Below are 20,707 nucleotides of genomic sequence, written 5' to 3' on the forward strand. Positions count from 1 at the left end.
CCTTGTTTTTCCTCAACACTTAAAAATTAATTTTCATCTGTATGTACACACCCAGAATGAATTTTCAATCTCTTTTCATGGCACCATAAAAGTTCAGTAATATACCTCCCTAATAAAACTTTCATCGTATTGACATCAACTAAAATTATTTTTATTTTCCTATTTTATGCACAAAAAAGTAGTTGATTTTTACCAATGAAATGGTAAAATCACAGGCAACTAAAACTTAGAATTGCACAGCTTCTTAAGGTTTTATTCATAGCATTCTTTATACAGAAGAAGCTTCACTAATATTTAATTTATTGAAGCATCCTGTGGGTAAAGCACAAAATGATTTAATTATAAACAAAAAAACAAAGCACTTTTGACTTTCAAAATTTATATATATATTTGTATCCAGTTGACAAATAGCATCACAAGTATTACTGTATAAAAAACTAAAAAATCACCATGTAAAGCTAAGGCCTAAGTTCTTATTCCAATTGTTCCCTTTTGTTTAGATCTAGGAGATATTAGAAATTAAACTCCAGTACCTCAAAGAAAACGTCTACATTATTTACAAACAGTATGGAAAATAAAAGCTGCTGTTCAGCTAAGATACCTAACTATTATCTACAGTATTTACATTGTAAATATTAGGTTGGGGGGGGAACCACTACTAACAAATATTTCAAATGGAAATATATTGTACCTGAAATTTTGTTCTAAAATTAATTATATATCCTGTTGAAAAGAATTTGACTTCCAATAAATCAAAATTTGAAACTGAGTAGTATACTTCTTCACATTGCTAATCTAGATACTCTTAAGTGTAATATTGTAATAACTGCAAGCTTAAATGAAACAATGGCAACATGTGTGTAGATGGAATTTTATTTAAAATTGTAAAATATAATGCCTTAATGTTTACCCATAATAATGAGACTATCTAATATACTTTTCATCCTTTAAGAAGTCTCACATGTATGTCCCTAAATGATGAAATCTTCCAGTAACTTACCAGAAAAAGTTTAATTATATTATTCTATTCTTAGAATTTATTTTTCTAACACTTAAAAATATATCTAAACCCTTGGCAAAGCAAACACAACCGATTCAGTGTAACAGACTGAGCTTTAAACCGCAGTTTAATTTTCAATTAACTGTAACCTACTGGTTAGGTGAACCAAATGTAGATTTTAAAATGACTCACTATGAAGATTTTCAAATCAATTAGAGAATGCATAGAAAAGTGGAGATAAGTTTTAGGGAAGGTTTAAGATAGTTAATGTAGAAAATGATAAATGCTAGTTTTAATAACAAAAACGATACCAAATGCACATGAAAGTTAAATTAACACAGTATAAAAGAGAATAGCTTAAATAAATTGGGATTCACATATTACAATAGCAAAGTTATGAGCGAGTGAACTGAAGACACAAACAGTTCTGAAAATTCTCTTTTCAGCCTACTTTCAGAGAAACAGTCAGGCTTTTTTCCTGTACATAGTTTTGAGCTTTGTCTATACCATATATAGTAGAAAAATAAATTCTTTAGCAACCTAGAAACAGTTTATAAAACTCTTAAAGTTTAATTTTCTTTGCCAAACATGCCAATGTTAAACTGACAGCTATAAATTAAAGCTATATAGACAACAGGTATAAGTAATATAGAACAAGTTAAGAATACTACATTTACCGGATTTTTCTTTTTAAAAATTACTGTACTTTCTTAATTCCTGTGTGCTTTGCAATAGGAATAATAGGGACTTTGTTTTCTTAGAAAAGATAATAACATGTAAGAGTATAACACAAATAAGATAATTTATAATATACATGTACTTCAACAGCAGCCTCATTCATGTTGACATCTTGATTATGAAGTTAAAATCAGAAGTACAATACCTAGAACATAACAGTTGGGAAAGACAACATTTATTTTAGGAAAAAAATGGAGCAAATCAAACTCTTAGGAGCCTGGAATCTCAAAATCATCTATTTACTATAATACACTTAAGACAACCTTAAAATTGCAGTATGAATGTAGATTACAACATGGACCAAAGAATTCTCTCTTTACTACACAAAGTATCACCTAGCAATAAAAAACAGACCTTTTTGATTTCCTTTCCAGAAAAAAAAGGGCATGGTTTGATAATGAACAAATTTTGAATAAAGCCTAAAAAATTTACCTATGCCACCTATTCTGAATTTTTTAACCATAATTTAGTGTTCTGATGCAGCTTCATTAACAATGTTTAACCCCATAAGCAGCAGTCACTTATAGCAAATCTGGTACCAACATCAAAGGAAAAAACTGGTTTAAAAAATGGTGCAAAAGCCACTTTAGATTTTAGTACAACATGTCACAGGAAAGAATAAGAATACAAGCTCACAATTATATATATACACACTCCAAAGAGGCTGTCAGTACCCAAAGTATTTTTTATTGCTATATTAGCAATGGATTTTTGGATATTTTTAAGGGCCACATAAAAAATAGATTCAAGGAACAGTTTAAATTGAAGTCCTAGATTAAAATGTTTGGTTTAAAGAATTTTCTACAACAAATTTTCTTGTTTATGTATGAAAAGTTATATAACCTTATATGAAAATGTCATGAAGTATTTTCTACACTATACTAAATGTATTTCCCAAGAGGGAAAAAATTAAAATATCTAAAATATATTAGATTGAGATTACAAGACCATCATAGATCTTTTGAACATGCACCTGTTTATAGAATTAACAGTATACAAGATGTTTATTATGGACCATAAAGAAATGAGTTGTTGACTACTATCCTTTGCACAACATTATCAACTCACTTTAGCCACAAGTGTGTCCCTTGTATGTGTGTACAAGAGATATATTCTTTTACCCCTCATCGTATCATCCACAGGTTGACTCAGCAGTGAAGATGAAGGTTCAGAAATGTTAAGTGTATTTTTCTTTCTTTCAGACAACACCCCGAGCATGGCATAAGTAGCCTGAAATTATAAAATACTTAAACTGGGCTTTTAATTATCTACAGAGACTGCTAAAATGAAAATTAGGTTACCCAAATTAGCACATCAAATAACAAAACCAGCCATAAAGCAGGCTGAAAAGCATTAAATGTTTCATATATGTGAGTTTTTAAATTATTTAATTTCTATAGAAAAATTTTATTCACAATATAATGTGACAGAAAATGCCACAGGAATGATATACTGATTGCAATAAGGTTGCATGCAACAGCAGTTTTGTATTTTATATCTATTTTTGTTTATAAAAATTAAACCTCTCCAGTCATGCTTATCACATGGTCTTAGATTTGCAATTTAAATGAATAAGGAATACCATACAGTTCAAAGAGAAAATGCCTCATCATTTTGAATGTGAATTATTTGTAAGAAACATGAAGTATACTACTGAACCCTGAAACATGCATGTCTAGATTTGTTTTTTGTCCATTTTCAGGCTGTCTGCAATCACTTCCTACTCATATAATACCAAGAGGATCCGTCTGTAACTGTGGTTGTATTAGTTGAGGTTGCAGTGGTGGTGGTAACTGAAGTGGTACCATTGGCTCCACCAACTGTCCTGGGTTTGAAGGTGGTGGAGGAGCCACAGTATTCACAATTTCTACAATTTCTCCATTGTAAAAGAAAAACTGACATTGCTGAATGAATGTTTCAACAACAGATTGATGGATCTTAGTGGTAGACAGAAATTCTCGTTTTTCAAAATCAGGTCTCATCAAGGTTGGCCAGAAACAGATGGATAAGTTGTCTGCTGTCATTAGGTTGACTTTATTTTGTTGACTAACCCTGAAATTATAATAGAAAAAACAATTAGAAAATCAACCAAAACTCATTATGATTAAAAAACCCTAGAGCTGAAATTGATCTCAGATGATTTACTTTTACCTTTTAACTTCTAATTTAAAACATTCTTCTTGTGCATTCTATGTTCAACTACATTCTGGTAATAGGAGACAGAAGAAAATCCATTCCTTCTAAGAATCAAAGGTAGCCTTTAAAAATGCACCCTGGGGCCCTGGCTGGCGTAGCTCAGTGGATTGAGCATGGGCCTGCGAACCAGAGTATCACGGTTCAATTCCCAGTCAGGGCACATGCCTGGGTTGCAGGCCAGTTCCCAGCAGGGGATGCATGAGAGGCAACCATACATTGATATTTTTCTCCCACTCTTTCTCCTTCCCTTCCCCTCTCAAAAAATAAATAAATAAAATATTTAAAAATAAAAATGCACCCTGGGGTTTTATAATTTATTTACAGAAGCTATCTTATTTATGTGAAACACCTTTACCTCATGATAAAGACACATAACAGATTTTGATGAGTTTTCTGGCAATAGAAACAGAAAATTCTAATTGCACATCCAAATTACTTGAATATTGTGAGAGATAAGACAAACTATAGTATGTCATCTCCTTCAACCTTAGAAAAATAGAACTCTGAGAAAAAGTCACTTTAACATATCCTTCTACCAGGAGACTTCCAACTTTCAAAACAATTAGTTCCCAGTATTCCAAAAAAAAAAAACTTTTCAATCATTAAATATCCTGTACATTGTTAGAAATTTATTCTGAAAGCTAATACTCAGTTCATAGAAACATTCCACCTTAAAACTATTAAATAGTTTAATAAATATAAACATACAGAGGTAAAGGTATAAACATCATTAACCAATTTTCATCCAATCCTCTAAACCAAGTTTCATTCAATCCTCTAAATATGTAAGCACTTCTACCATCACCTATAACATGCAAGAAATGAGACAATTATCTTGAATTGTAACTCAAAATTATTAAATTGAGAAGGAACCTTAGGTATTTTATCCAATCCTCTCACTTTACACATAGAGAAACAACCCACTATTTAAGATAGTAGGGAAATGTTATACTTAAACGTGCACATCAAAAAATTTAAACCAGTTCCTTTCCCCAGATGCCGCTAGGTGCTTGGTCCTTCCGAGGAAGCCAAGGTCGAGTTGGGGTGAGGCCCTCACTTCACCCAAGACTAGCCACCACTCCTGGCAGTGCTTGTTCAGCTTTTGTCTATACCACGGCCTCTGTCTCAGAGCTCACCTGCATCTGATCAACCCTTATCCTGTGAGGATGAGATGATGGTGATGAAGAATAAGATCAATGCCCTTATTAAAGCAACTGGTGTAAATGCTGAACCTTTCTGGCAAGGCTTGTTTGCAAAGGCTCTGGCCAATGTCAACATTGGGAGCCTCACCTGCAATGTAGGGGCTGGCGGACCTGCCCCAGCAGCTAGTGCAGCACCAGCAGGAGGTCCTATCCCCTCAACCACTGCTGCTCCAGTTGAGAAAGAGAAAGTGGAAGCAAAGAAAGAAGAATCTGAGGAGTCTGATGATGTCAGGGGCTTTGGATTATTTGACTAAAACCTCTTTTATAACAGTCAATAAAAATCTGAACTTAAAAAAAATTCAACCAAAGGAACCCCAATCCAACTCCTGTATGCCAGGAGTTGCACATCTAAGGTAAAATATGTGCTCTAAAAACATGTGTTGTACATGGATGGAACTGGAAAGCATTATGCTGAGTGAAATAGGCCAGGTGCTGAAAGACAAATACCATATGATCTCACCTTTAACAGGAAGCTAAACAACAAAACAAACAAGTAAGCAGAAAAAAAAAACCCAAAAAACAAAGACACTGAAATAGAGAACAAGGGGATAGTGACCAGAGGGGAGAAGGAAGGGAAGTTAAGGGGAAAAAGGGGGAGGGATTTGGAGGAACAAATAGGAAGGACACAGGGACGAGAACTAAGGGGGGGGGGAGGAAATGGGAGGGAGGTGGGGAGCAAGGGGCAGGGGAGGCTGGGATGGGAAAAATAGACAAAAAACTGTACTTGAAAAATAACTAAATAAAATTAAAAAAAATATCTCAAATAAAAAAAAAAAAAAAAAAAAAACATGTGTTGTGTGGTAAAAGTTATGGCTGTTTGTTGAGATACTGATTTACAGTAAGTGAATAAAATCAACCTTTTGCTAACATACAGTGCGCCCAGACAGGGGTTTTTATACAGCAGGCAAGTGTAGATCTGGAAAATACCTATAAAGTTGAAGGATGTAAGAGTATGGGCATCAGGTCTAATTGTTGATTCAAAAAGCACAAAGAAAAAGTATCAAAATCATTAGACGTGAGGGTGGCCAGGGAAGGTTTCCTTGAAGAGGTAATGTTCGAGTTGAGTCCAGGGTTATGAGCTTTGGTAAAAAATGATAGGAGGTAAGAATAATTTAGTCAACTGTGGTTTTTCTCCACTTCAGTATGTATGGATAACTCATGGAGGGCTTGCTGAAACAGAAACTGAAGGCTCTGCTTGAGGTGGGCCCTGATAATTTGTATTCCCTACAAGTTCCCAGGCAATGCTGCTGCTGCTGCTGGCTTAAGGACTGCATTTTGAGACTGAAGCAGTCATGTTAAGATGTTATGAGGGATGAGTTACAGATTAAATCTTTTGGTTGAGTGCTGTTAGTGTAATAATACAGTGACGCTTACTTGGTATGTGCATGGGAGAAAAAGTTAGGAAATGTAACTGAAGAAGTTAGAAGTAAACCAACCCAAGGTTATACAATTTGGTTTTTCTTCTTTAGTACATAGGGTATTAATTAGCAGCGAGAGAGCTCAATTACAAAGAAACAAGTTCCCTAAATGAGAAATGATAAAGCCTCAACTGAAGCTGTGGTAGAGAAACAAAAAGGAAAAAATAATTTTAAGAAAAAAAATAATAAACTGACCTGAAGCAGTAACTCACTAAATATGGAGGGTGAAAGACTATAACCAAGTAACTCCATGAATTAATTTGGTCATTTGTCAATCATCCAATACGCGCGCGCGCACACACACACACACACACACGTATGTATGTGTGTGTGTGTGTGTGTGTGTGTGTGTGTGTGTATATATATTTGTTTATGTCCTATGCCAGAATGTAAGTTCCATGGAATAGGTGACTGCTTTACTCACTGCTGTGTCTACAGCACTTACAAGAGTACCTGGCATACAGAGTAGCCATTACAATCTAGTTATTTCTCTGTTCTACTCTCCAATGGCTCCACATCAACATTGAGAGTAACAAACATGCAATGCTATTTTCATTGTGAAGTCTTGTGCCTCCTCCAAATAAATGTCAGTTAACTTTACAGTGTGCTTAGTGACATACACACATGAATCACCATTCTTCTTTTGTCAGCAAAACATTTTGAGGACTAAAGCTAGCTATAGCACTGTCCTACTAATCTGGCACAGTCCCTCTTCCTTTTCTGACCTTATCTTTTACTCTGTCCTTCCCTCACTCTGCTTAAATCACAGAGGCCTTCTTGTTGTTCCACAACAAATTAACTATGCTTTTGTCTATAACATTGTATCACTACAGCCAAACACAGTAAGTAAAATAATACTGATGGTGGACTAGCACTCTGATTCTTTCAATATGCTCTTCCCTTTGTCCCCTTTCCCTATACTTTTTAATGAATTATAATTCTTATTTCAGCACTTTGATCAGGCTAAACAATAATATGGTCACGAATCATCCCTATATTCCTTATTTGTAAAGAATCCTATAGTACCCTGTTCAGTTTTACCATGAACTGCTTGTATGGTAATTTTCAAAACAGGAAATTCCATAATTATACTACAATAATGTGTATACAGATATTTCCTTGAAGAGAGAGACTTCAGAGAATAAGTATCAGATATGCTAATATAACTTTATTCTATAATGATAGCAACAAAATTTTAAGCAATGGTTAATATTCTCTCCTAAGAGGTAAAGCCTGAAACATACTTGGTTTGGGCACTGACGTTATTAACACAACAAACTTCAGATCATAAAAATTTCAGTAAAAAATACGAAGAGTAAATTTTTGAAAAAACTAATACAAATACTAATGATTATATTCAGTCCCAGGAACAATTTTGTGAATCCCATTCTTTTTGTAGTTGAGAATAAAGACTTAGCAAGGGTAAGTAATTTGCCCAAGGTCATAGAACTAAAAATGTTTCAAAACTAAGACTGTTTGATTCCATAGTCTGAGATTTAAGCTATTATACAATACTGCCTTTCACCTAAAGTATGGCTTTGGGAGGAGTATGTTCAGACAAAAGCATAAACTTGAAGCTTAACATATTTAAGACTGTTAATATAGGATTAATGTCCTGCATCTTAGGTAACAAACAGTCATGGTGGATAATAATATGAACTCAATTTTCTAATAAAATTTCACTGTGTCAAATATCTCAACAAAATTAGCAAGTTATACAAAACCAACATGGAGATTAAAAAAGCAAATGGAACCTCTTAATAAGATTTGGATTCTAGTCATGTGTCATTTGTTAATTATGTAAAATTAAGCATAAAATTTCCTTCTTTAAATTTTTCCAACTTCAAACAGACTGATTTAGTTAATCGTCATTTTATACCTAAAATTCTAAGATTCTATAAAAGAGAACTGTTAAAGAATAACAGTGATGAGACTTCTGGCCAAGATGAAGGCCTAGGTGGAAACATTGTGCCTCCTCACACAACCAAGTTTAAAGACAACAAAGTTTTAGTAAATGTAAGCGACCAAGAAATAGCCAACCTATCAGATGCACAGTTCAAAACACTGGTGATCAGGATGCTCAAAGAACTGGCTGATTTTAATCACAAATTAGATGAACAAATGAAGACTACACTAACTGAAATGAAGCAAAATGCACAGGGAACCAATAGTGATGGAAAGGAAACTGGGTCTCAAATCAAGGGAGTGGATCAGAAGGAAGAAACAACCAACCAAACAGAAAAGAAGGAAGAAACAAGAATTCAAAAAAATGAGGAGAGGCTTAGGAACCTCCAGGACATCTTGAAACATTACAACATCCAAATGATAGGGGTACCAGAAGGGGAAGAGGAACAGCAACAAGTGGAAAATTTATTTGAACAACTAATAAAGGAGAACTTCCCCAGTCTGGCAAAGGAAATAGACTTCCAGGAAGTCCAGGAAGCTCAGAGAGTCCCAAAGAAGTTGGACCCAAGAAGGAACACACCAAGGCATATCACAATTACATTAGCCAAGATTCAAATGAAGGAGAGAATCCTAGAAGCAGCAAGAGATAAGGGGACAGTCACCTACAAAGGAGTTTCCATCAGACTGTCAGCTGATTTCTCAAAGGAGACCTTACAGGCAAGAAGGGGCTGGAAAGAAGTATTCCAAGTCATGAAATCCAAAGACCTACATCCAAGAATGCTCTATCCAACAAAGCTTTCATTTAGAATGGAAGGGCAGATAAAGTGCTTCTCAGATTAGGTCAAGTTCAAGAAGTTCATCCTCACCAAGCCCTTATTATATAAATGTTAAAGGGACTTATCTAAGAAAAAGAAGATAAAAAATATGAACAGTGAAAGGACAGGAAACTCACAGTTATTAACAAACACACCTAAAACAAAAACAAACTAAGAGGACAGCTAGATCAGGAGCAGAACCATAGAAATGAAGATCACATGGAGGGTTAGCAACAGGGGAGTGGGAGTAGGAGAAGGTACAGAAAATAAGTAGCATAGACGGTAGGTAGAAAATAAGTAGAGAGGAGGGCAAGAATAGTAGGGGAGATATAGAATCTAAAGAACTTGAGACACGTGTTCAGGAACTAAAGGCGTGGGGAATGGTGGGGGAGGGGGTGTGCAGGGTGGAGGGGAATGAAGGGGGGAAATAGGAGAACTGTAATGGCATAATCAATAAAATATATTTAAAAAAGAAAAAAAAGAATAACAGTGATGATAAGAAAATGTGATGTCCGAGTAATAAGGAAAACAAATGTACTTAACACACTCACTACTTACACATCATCATTACATATATTAATATAGAGTCACATACCTTTCTTTAAACAAGCTGATTTTTAAAAAAGCCAAAAAACTATCTTAAAAATCCAGAAAAAATAATTTGGAGAACTAAAATTAAATATGTTTAAGTTTATATCCCTTTTTGTTTTATAATTACCAATTTATAAAGTTGTATTTGAACTTGTACTACATTTTATTTATAAGAATAAAAATACCTGTTCAGATGTGTTATTATATATCTGAATACATCATAGTTTACAGGATGAAACTTCTTAACGATTTCTTTCAATGCATGAAGACGTTCTGTTTTATCTGGGGTTTCTGTAAAAGTAAAGTATTAAGGCATTTGTGTGAAACTGATATGTTTAAAAATATTTGAGAAAGCTTCCTACTATGCTTATTGTAAAGAAACAACCAAGAATGTGTTTGAAGCATATTACCATAGGCAAACAAAAACAAAGACAATGTCCTAAAGAGCCTGCTAAAAACATATTATCTATCACCTATTACAACAGCCTTTTTGTAAATAAAGCCAATCTCTAAATAGGAAAGTGACTCAGAGGTGGTAAATAGAAAACAGTATATTTGCAATTTGCTCAAGCAATTTACAACTGGATATTAATTTAGAATCAATTAATTACTTATAAAGCTGTTAGGCTCTTAATATTCATGGTCCAGAGAGTAAATACTTTAGATTTTGTAGGTGCAACACAAAAGCAGCCACAGACAATATATAACAAATGACTGTAGTTCTGTTGCAATAAAACTTTTCAAATCTGAATTTTATATAGTTTTAATGTGTCACCAAATTCCTTTTTATTTTAGTTTTGTTTAACCATTTAAAAATGTAATAACCATTCTCAGCTTGCAAACACCTACCAAAAACTGATGGCAGGCTAAATCTGCCCTGTAGGCCACAGTTTGCCAATATCTGATTTAAAATCGTCACCCTATAACTTATTTATAATCCACTTTGCTTATTGAAAATCTTTCTTCACAAGGAGGACAAGCATTTAACTCAGTTACTCTCCAAATTTATGCAAATTATGAAACAGAATAACTGAAATGTGGTTCTGCAGTAAATAGGATACAACAGAGTGCTTTTATTGCTCTTCCTCATTCATTTGATTCTTCCAAAAGGTTACAACAGGTTCCTCTGCAGGAGACCAATCTGCATACCAACTCATGGCAGGTAGTATCACCTAGTACTAACAAATCTGATTTGCTATACATTACTTCTAAATCAGTCCTCAAGAATTTCCTAAGTAGGAAAATTCTGAGGCTACTGTTTATTACGGAAATCTAGGCTACCAAATAAAACCATTTTCCCAATTTACATATGAAAGTCTATATAAGGTAAACTGTATCTTGTGACAATATACTGTGATTTTTATTGTGGTTTTTAATGCAAAGAAAATTAAGAACTTTAACATAATCAAAATGACAAGAAAGTAGTCTCACTGAAGAGCTTGAAGACTTGTCATCAAAATAAGAGAAATACTTAGAAATATCCACTTCAGCCAACTGACAACATAATATGGATTAAGCACTAAGTTACTTGATACTTGAATAGATATTCTGTATCATTTTGCCATGTAACAAATGAGTATCTGTTTAATAGAACTATCAGGATGAATGATGCCAAAGCAGATATAAGTACCTTTTTTTCCTGCCTTACTTTTTAAAAAATGACTTTAGGACATGGGCCCAACTTAAATTTGACTAAAAAGTTTTTCAAATACATGTGTATAGACCATACACAGGTTAATGTTTTACTGAAGTACATTATATACACATTCATTTGAAAAGTTTAATTAATTTTCTTACAATGCCTCTGTGTTTAAATTAAAAACACAACTCTCAAACTTCTAGCACAATGATCTTCAAACTTCTAGGAACAGTGAGTCACCTGGGAGACTAATAAAACTAAATATTCCTGGGGGTCAACCCCAGGAATTCTTGATGTTTATCTACGTATCTTGCTGTTATAAAGAAAAGCACCTTTAAGAAATGGTACTAGTAAGCTGAATTTTTATTAGCTACACATTCTAGCACTAATTCTAACACTGAGCAATCAATAAACAAAACCCATCATCCCTCTCAGTAAACAAACAAACAAACAAACAAACAAACAAACAAAGGTGGCTTATACTTACTTGCTGCTTCCAATAGCTCTGGATGAAGAGAATACGGAATTAAAGGATCTGGCAGATCTGCAAAGAAAGCTTTAAGGGCTCCAGCTACAGCATTTACTGTTACTTCCATGGATACTAGACTGATATTATGATCTATGAGACAAAAATGAATATATTAATTTACAATTTATATAAGTTATTATAGGAGTACCCTAAACAGGTACTTGTATACCCAAAGATATTTAAGTCTTCTCATTAGCTACCTTTCTTTACAGGCTGATTCATCTCTACCCCATTGTTTTAATAGAGATAAACTACATAGATAAGAGAAAGAGAACCAAGCAAGAAGCATTTTTTTGTTACAATAAAAAATGTTGTTAGGCTTATTAGTATATTGAAGAACATTAGCTTGTACTAATATCTACCTTCTTTTAAAATATTTTCTTTACACAAGCTATTTAAAAGAGGCCACAAGGAAAAAGAAAGATAAAAGATAAGAAATTAAGGCCCTGGCTGATGTGGTTCAGTGGATTGGGTGCTGGCCTACAAACCAAGAAGCTGCCAGTTCAATTCCCAGTCAGGGCACATGCCTAGGTTGTGGACCAGGTTCCCAGTTGGGGGAGTGTGAGGGGCAACATATCGACATATCTCTCATACATCTCTCCCTTTCTTTCTCCCCCCTTCCCTTCTCTCTAAAAATAAAGTTTTAAAAAATCACCATTCATTAACATTTTGCTCTACATAAATAACTCTAAAGGCTACATAAAAGTCTGCAAATTGAACAATTTACATAATATTCTATTACTGAACATTTAGATTTATTTCCTTTAAAAAGAAAGATGCTATGATAAACCTTTTGTGTACTAAAGATTATTTCCTTAAGATTATATTACTTGTACCAACAGCTACTCAACAAACATTTAATATAGTGCCTGGCATGGCAAACCATTCATATGAATTATCTCATCATTCCTCCTAGTTACTCATAACACTCCCTTCTAGACATTAAAAAGCTGACATATAGAAAGATTAAACTTCCCTCAAGAACTAAAGACAATTAAGTGGCAGAATCAGAAAACAAAACCAGGAAGTCTAACTCAAGAGGCCCTCGCATTGACTACTAACTACCTTTCCTTTATTACTGGAAGCAAAATTGTACTAATTTTATGTTATAAAGGTTGAACGGTTTTTCTAACAAAATACTTTTAAAAAATGAAACAATATGCTATATACAATATTCTTTCAAAGCAAGGCAAATGCAGAGAACTCAATAACTGATATTTTATTATTTTAGCAAAAATCTAAGTTATTATATATGTCTATCTAGTATTCTACTCATAAACACATGGGGAGCCCCCTTCCTTTTTAAAAAAATCACACACAAAAAAACCCCAGCAATAAATGCCCTTGTGAGTATATTTGATATGCTTACACAAAGATTTCTGACACAAATATTTACAAATTGAACATCTCTAACAATGCTACTGAATCTTAATAAATAGTCAAAAGGCACACACAACCAACAGTATATAAAATACTGGTTTGCCTACACCATATCAACAATCTTTTTCACTGTGATAATAAAACAAACACAATCTTTTAAATTTTTATTTCTTTATAGCTGATAAAAGTAGCACATATTTTCACATACATGTTGGCCCCTTTTTTGTGGATGTGAATTCCTTAATCTAGTTTAGACATTTCATAACCTTTCTCCAAATTTATCCTTTTAAAAATAATTTTATATTTAGTACACTGTCTCAAACATGATTGTTAGGCTTTTAGGTAGTCCAGTTTATCATCTTGTCCATACTTTCCAAGGTTGATATCAAGTTTTGGCCCTTCCCTACTCTAAGACTATTACAAATATTTACTCATTTTTCTTCCTAGTACTTATAGCTTTCATTTTTACACTTAAAACTTGGACGTACTTATAGCTTTCATTTTTACACTTAAAACTTAGTATATGGAATTCAACTGCTTTTACTTCCAATAATTAGTTGGCCCAATGTCATGGGAAAACTTCTTAAATTGCATTTTTAAATAAATACTCTGTGACATACAAAGATGCCAGTGTGTTATAAGTCAATTTACTATGATATTTGTCCAATTCTGGCAATAGATTTGTAGTTCTCCTGTTGCTTGACTGTGGTATCTCTTCTATGAAATATTTCTAATCCCACTCTCTCAACAAAATTCTCTTCCCTCAACACCTATATCCTTAGAAGGTTTTCCTATGAAAATAAGTCTTAACACGAAATTTCAATAAGGAAAATAATAAAACAATCATTTTAATTTATATAATTATCATCATACCTTGGTCAAACTGCTTTTGAATATTGTCTTGATCAGTTTTGTTCCCACTAACACGGTAGAGTCCTTCAGTACATAATCCTAAAAGAAAAAAAAAGAGGTATATATAACCTTATGGACATTTTAGTGACTTACAAAAATAGGTGGCAGAATATTTTAATGAATTAAATATTTTTGAGCATTCCATTTTAAATAAGTTCTTAATAGACTTTTTAAAAATTTCAAACCATTTAGGACATCCAGCTCCATGCATAACACAATAAAGAACAAACATCAAAAGGCCCTTAATGGAGGACAGAGGAAGGGTACGGGCTAGTGATCCTGGATCTTGAGGAACAACATGACAGTGATTTCCATGGGTTTTCTTTTTGCCTCTTACATATCCTGGACCTGGCAAGAGAGGAGCCTGCAACCCAGAAATACCAATGGGCACAGGCAAAAAATAACAACAAAATAACACAGAAAACCAACAACAAAAGCTGACTCTCTCCAAAGAATTAGAAAAGATACAGCTTAGCAATCAAAACAAACATTTAAAAAAAATTATAATCACTCTACTGCAGTCAAATGCCATGGATTCACCACTCCTCACACTTATCAGTGGTGACCAAGTAATGACACTAGTATTCCACCTCTGTCCAGCAGTAACTAACATGCCCCTTCACATCCTGGAGTGTTAGCAGGGGCTAAGAGAGCCTAAAGTTCCACCCTATCCCAAAGGAAGGGCACCCTTTCTCCTCCTACCATAGTAGTGTCAGAAGAGGTCAGTGGAGACCAAGTTGGGAGTCTGGAATGCTACTCCCACTGTACAGTAACAAGACAGCCTTCCTTCCTCACCTGATGGTGCAAGTGTCAAAAGAGGCCAACTAAATAGGAGATTTAATATGACCTCAATACTCACCGAAAAATATCCCAAATATCCAGAATACAATAATAATGAAAAAACTAAAATCATTTATCATATCAAGAACAAAGAAAACCTCAAATTCAATGAGAAAAGACAACTAACAGTAACCAACTACACAAAGATTCCAAGGCTGGATCAGAATATATCCTGTGCCAGATAGTTAAGAAAGTGCTTAAAGACTTACGGGGACAAAGCTTAAAAGGATATGAGTGGATTATAACTCACTGAATATAGTAGGAATCCATGCCAAAGTTTTAACTTCAGCAAACAAACAAGTTTGGCAGAAATGACCAATTGATCAAAATTAGTATCGCCTATATTGAGACAAACTGACATGCTATCTCAACAAATACAATACACTTCTAAGGATAGAACACTGTTTTATTGGTATTTGTGATAAAAATGCATGAATTCCAATATAATAATGAGGAAATGAGAGAAACTCAAATCGAGGTAGAAAGAAAAGTTCATTTGTACAGTAAAATGCCAAGCAATAAACATAGAAGAAATGGTAAAGATAAAAAAAATTGATGGAGACTAGTCTTTAGACTAGATTTAGACTAGACTAAATCTTTACCATAGCTACAAGTATGATGACAATCTCAAAGTCAAGAAAGACAAATGTTCAGGAACTCTTCTAAATTAAAGGTGTTGAGAACTTTCGGTCAAGATGTCAGCACAGGCAGACATGGCTCACCATGTCAACCAACCACATCAAAATTACATCTAGAATACAGAATAACCATTACTCAGAACTACCAGAAACTGAGTTGGATGGAAGTCTGACAACTACGGAAATAAAGAAACCACATCCATCCAGACCAATAGGAGAAATGCAGACATGGAACGGTCCAACATCCACAGGTGGAGGATAAAAATTCGGGAGGGATATCTCAGGAGTGAGGAGTTCCAGACCCACACCAGGCCTCTCAGCCCAGGCTCCCAGTGACCAGATGATGCTATATTTTGCCACACACAAAGTGCTCTCATGCATAATGCGCACCCAATGTTTTTGTGCAAATTATATATGAAATTATATCCACTATTCCCATGGCATACACTCATTACACCCATATATAATGCGCACCCTAATTTTCCCCTCAAAAATGTGGGCAAAAAAAATGTGCGTTATACATGGCAAAATATGTTAACTTCCCACAACTCCTGGCTGCAAAAACCAGTAAGAATTGAGTTGGTGAAAGAAACTTCTAGAGCCTCAAGCAGTTTCTCTTAAATAACCCACACATAGACTCACCTACTCAGACTCACTCTCTCTGAGCTCCAGCACCAGGGTACTAGCTTGGTAGGTACACAGGGAGAAACTGAAGTGCCTGGCATCAAAGTTAGCAAAGGCCACTGTCCCTTTGCTAAAACCTCTACCCACAGAGCTGGTAAGTTTGTGCCATATCTGAGACTCCATCAACCTGGCTAACACTGACCCTTCTTGGAAATCCCCAGACACTGCACCCCACGCCACTTATGGTATGGCCCACCCAAGGTGCTTTTACATATAAATGGCTGGTCTTGGCTCATGCTTCACAACTTCCTACATGCTATCAAACAAGCAACAGATTTGCCAATGATACCTTAGACAAGGGTTTAATCTCCAAAATAAATCAAGAAATCGCATAACCCAACACCAGGAAGACAAACAACCCAATTAAAAAATGGGCAAAGGACCTAAATAGACACTTCTTCAAGGAGTACACACAGAGGGCCCAGAGACATATGAAAAGATGCTCAGCATCACCACCCATCAGAGAGATGCAAATTAAAACTACGATGAGATACTACTTCACACTAGTCAGAAGGGCCATCATAAGCAAATCAATAAACAAGTGCTGGCAAGGTTTTGGAGAAACAGGAACCCTACTGCACTCTTGGTGGGAATGCAGAGTGGTGCAGCCACTCTAGAAAACAGTATGGAATTTCCTCAAAAAACTAAAAATGAAACTGCCTTTTGACCCAGCAATTCCACTGCTGGGATTATACCTTAAGAATCCTAAAACACTAATTCATAAGAACCTATGCATCGTAATGCTCACAGCAGCACAATTTATAATAGCCAAGTGCTGGAAGCAACCTAAGTGCCCATCAGGAAATGAGTGGATCAAAAAACTGTGGCACATTTACATGATGGACTACTAAGCAGCAGAAAGAAAGAAGGCGCTCCTACCATTTGCAACAGCATGGATGGATCTGGAGAGCATTATGCTAAGTGAAGTAAGCCAGGCAATAAAAGACAAATATCATATGATCTCACCTATAGGTGTATAACCTAATCAACAAAACAAGCAAACAAAACATAACCAAAGACACTGAACTAGGAACAAATTAATAGTAAGCAGAGGTGAGGGATAAATGAGATAACCAAGGAAAGGAGGGAAAGGATAGTCAAAGAACATATATAAAGGACCCTTGGACAAAGCCAAAGAAGAGCAGGACTGAGGGTGGGATATGGGAAGTGGGAGGTGGGGGAAAGTGGTGGTGAAAAAATGGAGACAAGTGTATTCAAATAACAATAAAAGAAATGATAAAAAAATAATTAACAGCCTATTTCTCTTCAGGAAAAAAATCACTAGAGAAAAACTATTAACCAAGATTTATGTATCTAGCAAAACTATCTTTCAAAAGTGAAGGAAAAATTAAAACTTTCTTAGATAAACAAAAGTTGAGGGAATTCATCACTAGTAGACATGCCCTATGAGAAATGTTAATGGAACCGCCTTTTGACCCAGCAATTCCACTGCTGGGATTATACCCTAAGAACTCTGAAACACCAATCCAAAAGAACCTATGTACCCCAATGTTTAGAACAGCATAATTTACAAGAGCCAAGTGCTGGAAGCAACCTAAGTGTCCATCAGTAAATGAATGGATCAAAAAACTACGGTACATTTACACAATGAAATTTCACACAGCAGAAAGAAAGAAGGACCTCCTACCCTTTGCCACAGCATGGATGGAACTGGAGAGCATTATGCTAAGTGAAATAAGCCAGGCAGGAAAACACAAATGCCATATGATCTCACCTTTAACAGGAACCTGATGAACAAAATGAACAAGCAAGCAAAATATAACCAAAGACACTGAAACTGAGAATAGGCTGACAGTGACCAGAGAGGAAAGGGGGGAGGGTTTGTAGGAACAATTATAAAGGACACATGGACAATAACAAGGGGTAGGGGGAAAAGGCAGAAAACTGTACTTGAACAACAATAAAAAAAATGTTTAAAAAATGCCAATGAGGGTCTTCCACAGACTGAAATGCAAGTACATCACACAGTAACCTGAGGCTATACAAAAAAATTAAGGTAAAAGCAGTTACAAACATAAGTGTATAAACCAGTGGTAGTACTGTATTTTTTATTTGTAACTCCTATTATTCCTGTATGACTAAAAAATAAATAAAATAATCATAAATCCATGTTATGGACATAAATGTATAAAAACGTAATTTGTGACAATAGCAATAGGAAGGGATTGGGAACAGCTTAAAGAAGCAGGGAGTTCATATATGTACTATTCAAAGTAGTTGTTATTTTTTAATTTATTTTTTCTTTATTTATCTTTAGAAGGGAAGGGAAGGGAGGGAGAGCAGGAGAAAAATATCAATGTATGGTTGCTTCTTCTGCATCTCCTGTTGGGAACTGGCCTGCAACCCATGCATGTGCCCTGACTGGGAACCAAACTGCGATCCTTCAGTTTGCAGCCTGTGCTCAACCCACTGAGCAACACCAGCCAGGGCTAAAACAACTTGTTTTTAATTAAAGTCTGACTGCTATAAAGTTTAAATGGTACTTGTAGTCCCCAGATAATGACTAAGAAAATAAATTAAAAATATACAGAAAAAAAAAGAAGGAAATTAAAAGGGTATATTAGGAAAAAATCACAAAAGAAAGCTGTAATGCAGGAATCGAGGAACAAAGGTTTAACATATAAAACAGAAAGGAAAATGGCAGAACTAAGTTCTCGGAAATTACTTTCAAAGTAAATAGATTAAAAAAAAAACAAAACATAACCCAACCATGTGAAGTCTATAAGACACTTGCTATGATCCAATGACACAAACCCAGGGTCCTGCAGAAATAAGGCTTGCTTGAGTGTGATTGGTAAGGTGTGTGGAATACCTCACACATAAGATAGACAGCAATTTAAACATTTCACTTGAAATGTCATATGGTATGCTTGAATGTGATATTGGTATGTCACAGAATCACATGCTTATGATTTTGTAATAAAAGATTCTATAATAAAAAGGGGGTATTTTTTGTGCCAGCCATTTTATGATGAATGTAAAATAATGGGAAACACATTTGATGCCAATAGTAACCATATAATAGCTAGGTGGCTATTATAATTTCAGGGGAAAAAAAGACCATGACAATAACTGTTATAAGAGACACTCAGGACATTATACAATGATAAAAGGGTAGGTACCAAAATACATGAAACAAAAAATTGACAACTGAAGGAGAAAAAGTTCAAGTACACAAGTTAGAGACTTTAATACTCTTACTTTTCAATAATGAACAACTAGACAGAAGATCACAAAGCAAATAGAAAAATTAATATTGTAAATCAACTAAACCAAATAAAAATAACACTCCCACTCAGTAACAACACAATATACATGCCTCTCAAATGCACATGGGACATTCTCCAGGGCAGACTAGATGTTAGGTCACAAAAAAAATTTTTTAAATTTAAAGGTTTTGAAACCATACAAATATGTGGAAATCAAACATACTCTTAAAATAGTCAATATATCATCCAAAGGAGAAACAACAAGTGAAATTAGAAAATACTTTGAGATTAATAAGAAGACACAATATACCCAAACCTAAGAAATGCAGCAAAAACAGCAGTCAGGTCAAGTTAGGTTAACTGTAAGGAAACAGAAAAAGAAGAGCAGACTAAAGTCAAAGCTAGCAGAACAAGGGAAATGATAAAAATTTAAATGAATATAAGAATAGAAATAAAATATCAAGTAGGAAAACAGAAGAGAGAATCACAAGAAAAGACTGCTTGCTTTTGCCACTTCTAAATATACACTGTACTGAAATTCTAGCTAGAATAATGAGACAAGAAAAAAATTACTGAAGTATAATGATCCCTAACTGCTTATTACTTTAATTTTAAGAGCTAATACTATCAAACTCTTAGGACAAAACATAGGGGTAAAATTTTCATGACTTTAAATTTGGTGATGAATTATTAGATACAGCACCAATACAAAAAGAAAATAAATTGGATTCATCAAAATCTAAAATGTTAGTTCATCAAAGGACATTATAAAAGAGATAACCTATAAAATAGGAGAAAATATTTGCAAATCATTCATCTAGTACCCAGAATATATAATGAACTCTCAAAACCAAGCAAAAGACAAACAATGTAAGGTAAAAATTTGCAAAAGAACTGAAAATAATTTCTCCAAAGATGAGATACAAATGGCAAATAAGCACACAAAAAGATGTCCAACATCATTAGTCATTAGGGATATGCAAACCAAAA

General features: G+C 34.5%; 1 protein-coding gene and 1 pseudogene across 3 annotated transcripts in view; one reads left to right on the forward strand and one right to left on the reverse strand.

Moving 5' to 3' along the window:
- Positions 1 to 1,270: 1,270 nt before the first annotated feature.
- ARHGAP5 (Rho GTPase activating protein 5) overlaps positions 1,271 to 20,707 on the reverse strand; it is a 68,353-nt gene continuing 48,916 nt past the window's right edge. For all 3 annotated transcript variants that reach the window (XM_037161619.2, XM_037161620.2, XM_037161618.2), the window contains exons 4-7: positions 14,287 to 14,364; positions 11,992 to 12,123; positions 10,051 to 10,156; positions 1,271 to 3,790 (exon numbers count right to left, since the gene is read on the reverse strand). In XM_037161619.2, the coding sequence (XP_037017514.1) occupies positions 3,463 to 3,790; positions 10,051 to 10,156; positions 11,992 to 12,123; positions 14,287 to 14,364 (644 nt within the window). In that variant the 3' untranslated portion in view covers positions 1,271 to 3,462. The remainder of the gene's footprint in view (positions 3,791 to 10,050; positions 10,157 to 11,991; positions 12,124 to 14,286; positions 14,365 to 20,707) is intronic.
- Positions 4,931 to 5,390, forward strand: LOC119061155 (60S acidic ribosomal protein P1-like; annotated as a pseudogene).

Source organism: Artibeus jamaicensis, unplaced genomic scaffold (genome assembly GCF_021234435.1).
Source record: "Artibeus jamaicensis isolate MK-2021 breed Jamaican fruit bat unplaced genomic scaffold, CSHL_Jam_final contig_588, whole genome shotgun sequence".
In the NCBI taxonomy this organism is placed as follows: domain Eukaryota; kingdom Metazoa; phylum Chordata; class Mammalia; order Chiroptera; family Phyllostomidae; genus Artibeus; species Artibeus jamaicensis.